Source organism: Nanorana parkeri, unplaced genomic scaffold (assembly GCF_000935625.1).
Source record: "Nanorana parkeri isolate BGI_ZX_2015 unplaced genomic scaffold, ASM93562v1 scaffold351, whole genome shotgun sequence".
Lineage (NCBI taxonomy): Eukaryota > Metazoa > Chordata > Amphibia > Anura > Dicroglossidae > Nanorana > Nanorana parkeri.
Window position 1 is genome coordinate 1,115,028 of NW_017306619.1, and position 7,078 is coordinate 1,122,105.

General features: G+C 48.1%; 1 protein-coding gene across 1 annotated transcript in view; it reads left to right on the forward strand.

Moving 5' to 3' along the window:
• The first annotated feature begins 765 nt into the window (after window positions 1–765).
• Window positions 766–7,078, forward strand: part of CCDC13 (coiled-coil domain containing 13) — a 28,173-nt gene continuing 21,860 nt past the window's right edge. Inside the window, exons 1-4 of the mRNA XM_018558639.1 lie at window positions 766–977; window positions 3,215–3,383; window positions 4,043–4,149; window positions 6,672–6,786. Coding sequence (XP_018414141.1) covers window positions 769–977; window positions 3,215–3,383; window positions 4,043–4,149; window positions 6,672–6,786 — 600 coding nt within the window. The 5' untranslated portion in view covers window positions 766–768. The remainder of the gene's footprint in view (window positions 978–3,214; window positions 3,384–4,042; window positions 4,150–6,671; window positions 6,787–7,078) is intronic.

Consider the following 7,078-nt stretch of genomic DNA (forward strand, 5'->3'; position numbering starts at 1 on the left):
GAGATCTCGGTGGAAGGCACTGGTGATGTAGCTCTCTCCTTTGGGGGTAGTTTGGGAGTGAGATCTCCCTGACTAGCACTGGTGATGTAGCTCTCCGGGGGGGTAGTTTAGGAGAACGAGATCTCGGTGGAAGGCACTGGTGATGTAGCTCTCTCCTTTGGGGGTAGTTTGGGAGTGAGATCTCCCTGACTAGCACTGGTGATGTAGCTTTCCCAGGGGGGTAGCTTAGAAACCAGATCTGGAAGGCACTGATGATGTGGCTCTCCCGGGGGGTAGTTTAGGAGAACGAGATCTCGGTGGAAGGCACTGATGATGTGGCTCTCCCGGGGGGTAGTTTAGGAGAACGAGATCTCGGTGGAAGGCACTGATGATGTAGCTCTCCTGGAGGGGTAGTTTAGGAGTGAGATCTCCCTGACTAGCACTGGTGATGTAGCTTAGAAACCAGATCTGGAAGGCACTGATGATGTAGCTCTTACCAGATAATTGTTCGGCTCAGGCATGAGAGGAGGCAGAATATCATGGGTAGGAGGATGGGGTTTTAGTTTTTAATGGCAGGGGGCAAAGACTGCTGAGACTGGGGAAATGGAGCAAGAAGGAGGAAGGTCAGTACGACCAATGTGACCAGTGCTGTTGGCTGCCGCAGCATTCAGGCAAGGTGGTGGGGGTGGGCGGGGTGTTACTGTATATTCTCCCTGGCTGCATTATAGTATTATATAGCGGAGGGTTCCACTGGCTGCAACAAACGCCGATCTTGTCTTCCAGGCCGCCATGGAATCAGACGCCGCCATAAACGAGAACCTGCGGCAGCAGTTTAAGACGCTTCAGGAGCAGCAACAGAAACGTCTCCAGAGACTGATGGAGAGGAAGAAAGAGAAGCAGAGCGGGCAGGAGCAGAAAAAAGCCGACGCATTTGGAGTTCAGGACCAGCTAGATCTATTCCGACTGGATAGGGAATCCTCCGGCGATCTGGGAAAAAGGTGATCAAATCTGATTCAATCCCATGGTGGAGGACATCCACCATCCTCTAGCACTTTCCTCCCCAACCTATCTCTCCCTGGCCCCGCCCCTTTCATTTATTGGTTAAGTTCTTTTAATCATAGAGACTCGGCATCACATGGGGCTGTTATGTAGGGCCATCTTCATGTAAAGACAGCTTTCCTAGGAACGCCCACTCCTCCAAACTGACACCCACCCATCAAGGCATTGGGATATTTGCATAACTCCTCCCAGGAGCCAGCCCACTTCTTGCATCAGAGATGAAGGCTCTTGAGAGGAGTACTGAGGCTATGCACAGCATCCTGCCAGCCCCTCCCACCAGCCATGCATTTCATAGTAGGAAGGAACAAATCTTCATTAGAATGTACACTGAGTTGTGAATGGGCAGCTCAGTGTAAATTCTTGGCCGCGGTGCCACGTGCATGTGCAGGAGTAATGTCACTCAGGCTCCGCTGTCCTCCATGCGAGGCTGGGACCATCACGGCCAGTCTGTGGGCTTAGATTGGAGGGAGTTAAGCTCATTACTAGTGGCTGATCTCCGCTCCGATCACTGGACCCGGAAGTGATTTGTATCGCATCACTTTTGGAGCCAAGCTGTCGATGTCATTTCATAGCCGGAGAATAAGCTGGGAGTCCCATAGGTGACATTAGTGGTCTAATAGACTGTATCTGTGCTATCACATGGGGGGATTGTTAGCTTCCTATGTGATAGCAATAAAGTTAAGTATAAAAAATTTAAAAAAAAGTCGCATATTAAAGAAAAGAAACATTTTATAAAGCCCCTCCGCCCCCACGGACACGCAATACAAACTCAAGCACGTGCCCGGTTGCGCCTACATGCCAAGACAACGATTGCTTCACACATGTTACATATCACAGCAGGAGGTTGTATAGAAAAAATAAAAACCATAAAAAGAAAGCTCTATGTGTCCCAAAAAAAGATATAACATTCATTTTGGTAATCCTGAAAAATGGCCGGGACAGGAAGGGGGTTTAAAAGCGCGGCCTTCAAGGGGTTAAAGGAGAACTATGAGATGAGTGATTTCCACTCACCTCATAGTTCTAGCCGACCTGTGACAATGAGACTGTCACAGGTCGGCTCAGTAGATCGGGAGGTGAGCGAACACATACCGGAGTTCGCTCACCTCTCGATCCTGTCACGGCTCTCTGCCGTGACAGGGGAGGGGCTGGATTCCCCCCTCCCCCGTCCGTTCCGCCAGTCAGCGGGTACATCTGGCTCTGCCTCTAGATAGGCAGAGCCAGCTGTCACTCACGCAGCTGGGCGGATCTCGACATCGATGTCGGGATCCGCTGCGGCGTCTCAGTATACCGCGAGCTGTAGCTCCCTATATACTGAGCTTAGGGTAACGGGAGGACGCTAGTTTGTGTCCTCCCGTTACCCTAAAGAGAACTATGGGGAAAAGACCTGACCCCATAGTTCTCCTTTTAAATTGCCATAATGTGTAAAGATGGCATTTATCAGCCTGTGGGGTTCTAGCGCCATCTTGTGGACACATTTAAAGCTGACATTAAAGGATAAGTTGACCTTTACAGTACTGAGGTACGGCGTTTCAGTTAGGAGTGATGGGGGGACGGACGGCTGGACTTCAAACTACATTAAATCTCCTCATACAGCGTCCAGCCGTCCTCGCTCTAGGTAGAACTGCCCATATTCCCGCATCTACCTAGAGGGAGGACGGCTGGACGCCATATGAGGTGATTTAATGTAGTTTTATGTCCAGCCGTCCGTCCCCCCATCTCTCCTAACTGAAACAACGTACCTCAGTACGGAGCTCTGCCTGGGAGAGAATGTGCAGAAGCCTGAGATCTGCAGCCCTGATCGAGTGATCACGATGGCAATGCTTTCCAGGCTTGAATGCAAATATTAAGGAAATGCATATTATTTTATATAGTAATAATTATACATTTCTTTAATTTTTGGAAAAGAGTGAACTTATCCTTCTAAGATCCAACTTCACCGCTTCACTGTATTTTAGTTAAATGCAGGCAGTGTAAATACCGGAGTTTGACTTTGCATCAGCCTCTTGCAATCCCTATACAGCAGAGCTCAGACTATGGGAGGGATAAGCAACACAAAGATCCAGTTAGCTGTGCTGCAGTGCTCATGTGCTCACGTCCTTCCTGGCTCTGAGCAGTAAATAGAACCACATTCTACCATTGCTTGTGGTGTCATCTCTGTGTTCTTCCCCTTGGACAGGATCCTGGAGGATGAGAACGAGCGGCTGCAGGGACAGGCACGGGAACTGCAGGATGAAAATGGCCGACTGCACAAACTTCTGAGGGAAAAAGAGTTTGAGATTCGACACCTCCGGAGGAAAGTAGAAGACGACAAGGTGGCTCTGGCTGGTAATCACCAACCCTGCGAAGTATAAATCGGTAGAAATGTAAATTTCCTTTAGTTCTGAATGGAAAGTCGGATGAATTGCGTTAAATTCGGAAATTCTGATTCATCCAAATTGCAACAAATTACATTTTCGGTCTGAATCTCATTCAAAACTAAATCGCACATGTGACTATTCTCTGGCCAATCAGATTTTTTTTTCTGGGGGTTGTTGATCTGCAATGGTTTCAAATGGAAAATGTTTAACACCCCAAAAAAGAAAAAATCAGAATCGAAACAAAACAATTTTTTTGCAGGTTACATGTCTAATGACCAATACAGACTAAGAGGTACCAGTGCGGGCTAAGAGGTACCAGTGCGGGCTAGGAGGAGCAGTGTGGGCTAGGAGGAGCAATACAGAACTAAAATAATCAATAAAACCCCCCAAAAATAATTGAGTTCATTTTTAATTAAAGAACCCTATCCGAATAGATCCGAAAAGAAAAACAAAAATTTGAATCGATGCGAAATCCAAATATTGAATCGAATCGAATTTGGCATCTGAAAAACAAAAACAAAAAATCTGATCCGAAACTAAATTAATTTTTTGCGAGGTTACATGTCTATAAATCAGTATAGAAAAATATCTCCTAATCTGGCCACTTTATTGTGACTCATTCTTTGATAAACACATGTGTTCCAAAGTGCGTTAGCTTTGATTTAATACGGGACTACACTCACCTCCGCTCCAGTGATAAAATGTCTGAACGCTCCCTCGCCGGCACCAACATCTTCTCACTGGCTTCTTCTCGGTTTGGGATTTTCAGACCATCTTGATTGGCCAGGCCACAGAGGGTCATTCATCTCGGCAATTTCCCAGTGGAATTTGGGAAAATGGAATTACCCGCTCCGTTCTGGCCTCCCCCCTCCCCTGCTATGCTTACCTTTTGGCGAACGCTCCTTCCCCTCCGCCGGTACGGGTGTACTGTTCGTACCCCATACTGCCATGTTGTGCAGCCCTGCGCTATGGATTTTTAATTTCTCTCACAAATGGCAAGCACTCATTGGTCAACGCGGTCACCTGACCTCGCTGACCAATAAGAAGCACTTCATACCCTTTAAAGCCCACCTCTGGGAACCAATATTTTTTAAAATACCTTTTTAAAGGAGAACTATGGGGATAAGTCTTTTCCCCATAGTTCTCCTTAGGGTAACGGGAGGACACAAACTAGCGTCCTCCCGTCACCCTAGGCTCAGTATACAGCGAGCTGCAGCTCACGGTATACTGAGATGCCGCAGCCGGAGCGGATTACGACATCGATGTCTGGATCCGCCCAGCTGCGTGACAGCTGGCTCTGCCTATCTAGAGGCAGAGCCAGCTGTACCCGCCCCCTCCCCCGTCCGTTCCGCCAGTCAGCGCTGGCGGGGAGGGGGGAATCCAGCCCCTCCCCTGTCACAGCAGAGAGCCGTGACAGGATCGAGAGGTGAGCGAACGCCGGTATATGTTCGCTCACCTCCCGATCTACTGAGCCGGCCTGTGACAGTCTCATTGTCACAGGACGGCTAGAACTATGAGGTGAGTGAAAAGCCCCTCCCCCCTCATAGTTCTCCTTTTTAAAGTTCTCCATTTGTTTCCTTTTAGTTATGTGCAGTGATCTTTTTTTCAAACCTTCCCAGATAGTACAGCTCCTGCCTCCAGCTGTTCTTCTGGCCCCTTATTAATATCCGTGAGGCCGATATAACATACAGACTCTGTCGCAGTGTCATCCTGGGATGTTCTTTGTGAATGGCAAAGTGTTGAGGGCCTGTTCACACGACGTCCGTTTTCTGTGCTGACCGGCTCCGTACGCTTCTGCACTAAAAATGCATCCCAATGTATCCCTATGTGTTTTATGGGCTACAGTTCTCACGTGCGCAGTCCGTTCAGGTTACGACAGAAAAAATATTGCATGTCACATTTTGTACGGTCAGGGAACGCACGAACGCGGCAAAAACGCAAAAGAAACGCAACGCAGCTAAGCAGAAAAGGTTGATGTGGGTTAGGCTTCCCTGAATAGCTGAGTCTAGGGATCGCCTAAAGGCAGTCAGAGTGGGAGATAGACAGACAGATTGGGGTAGAGGTAAAGACATGAAGTGCAAACATTTTGAACCTTTCCATGGACATACGAGGCAAAAAATCTATCCGGGTGAGCTCGCAAATCCTCATATAAACTCCAGAACTGACCCATGGAGCCCCAAAATCGGGTGTACCCAATAACGATGTCTCCTGCGGGCTCGTTCTCTGCAGATTGCTGTAGCCAGCACCATCAACATGCCCGCAAACATGTGATACATGTCTGATCACCAGCGTTACATACACAAAGGGAAGTAGATGTTACGAGAGGGCGGAAGTGACCTCAGAGGAAGAATCTGCATACTGACAGCCCCACGGCTAAAAAAAATAAATTAAATAAATGAACTGCCAGCATCCGGACCGAAAACGCATCAAAAACGCCCTGCATGAGTAGCACCGCGTCTGCAGATCCGGACCTGAACATCATGTGAACAGGCCCTTAACCCCTTCATGACTGAGGCCCTTTTTTAAATTTTTGCACCCATGTTATATTCCACATTTTAGGCCTGAAAATGACGTAAAACCCCCCAACATTATATATTTTCTGAATGCCAAGACCCTATAGAATAAAATGGTGGTAGTTGAAAATGTTTATGATGTGCTTTGTCCTCCGGCCGGCATCTGTCTTCCGGGTTCCGTCCCTTGCGAGCGTACGCGTCGCATGGGGGCGGAACCGGCGGGAAATTCGAAAAAAAAACCCGGAAAAAATAAAATAACGGAAAAAAATTGTGCCGAAAAATTTACGAAAATCAAAAGAATCATACCGCCAGGGAGGTTAAAGAAGAACCTCAGGAAATGTTTTATTAACTCTTGCAGTGCGAGGTAAAACTGCTCGTTTTTTTTTTTTATCTAGGGGCAAAAATAATCAAGTTATACTCACTGAATCCTCAGAGCTGGCTGGCTGGCTCTTAGACCAGTCCGTGGAGCCTCGCTCCCCCTCCCCTGCAGCGGTCTAAGGATCCCCAAGTCATCACGTTCTATACTCATTGTATAGGATGTTGAGGGACATACCATTGCTGCAGGGGTGGAGACAGGCTTCAGGGAACCAAGGATCCGTCGAGTATAACTTTTCTGTTTTTGCACCTAGACAAAAATGAGCACTTAACCCTCTCAGTGCTGGGGTAGCCCCACTGCAAGGGTTAGGAAAAGTTTTGCATGGAGCATTCACAAATATGTCATGACTATACCGGACATGCTGAGGCCTTGTAGTAATATACAGTAAAATGAATCCATTGTGGAATTGTCCAAAAGAAATCGTGAGCTCAGCGCTGAGCTGGAGAGTGAAAAGACCAAAGTGAGGCAACTGAATAGCAGAGTGAAAGAGCTGGAGAGAGAGGTAAGGTCATGAATCCCTGCTCAGTATCACCACAACTAGATGGTGCCCAGGAGCATAGGAATTTCCTATTCTCCTTGGCGCCATCTAGTGGTGGTTAGGTCATGTGAATAGCATTAGCCGTACACTGGCAGATGCGGGGGAATTGGGGCCAGACTGGCTCACCTCTTACTCCGTCTCTGTCCGGCATCCCGCCCAACTCATTGACGTCGCTGGCTGCCAGGAGCTGGGTGGGATGCCAGCCTGAGTGTCCCGCTCAGCTCCTGGCAACCAGTGATGCTCTTAGCAATCTTGG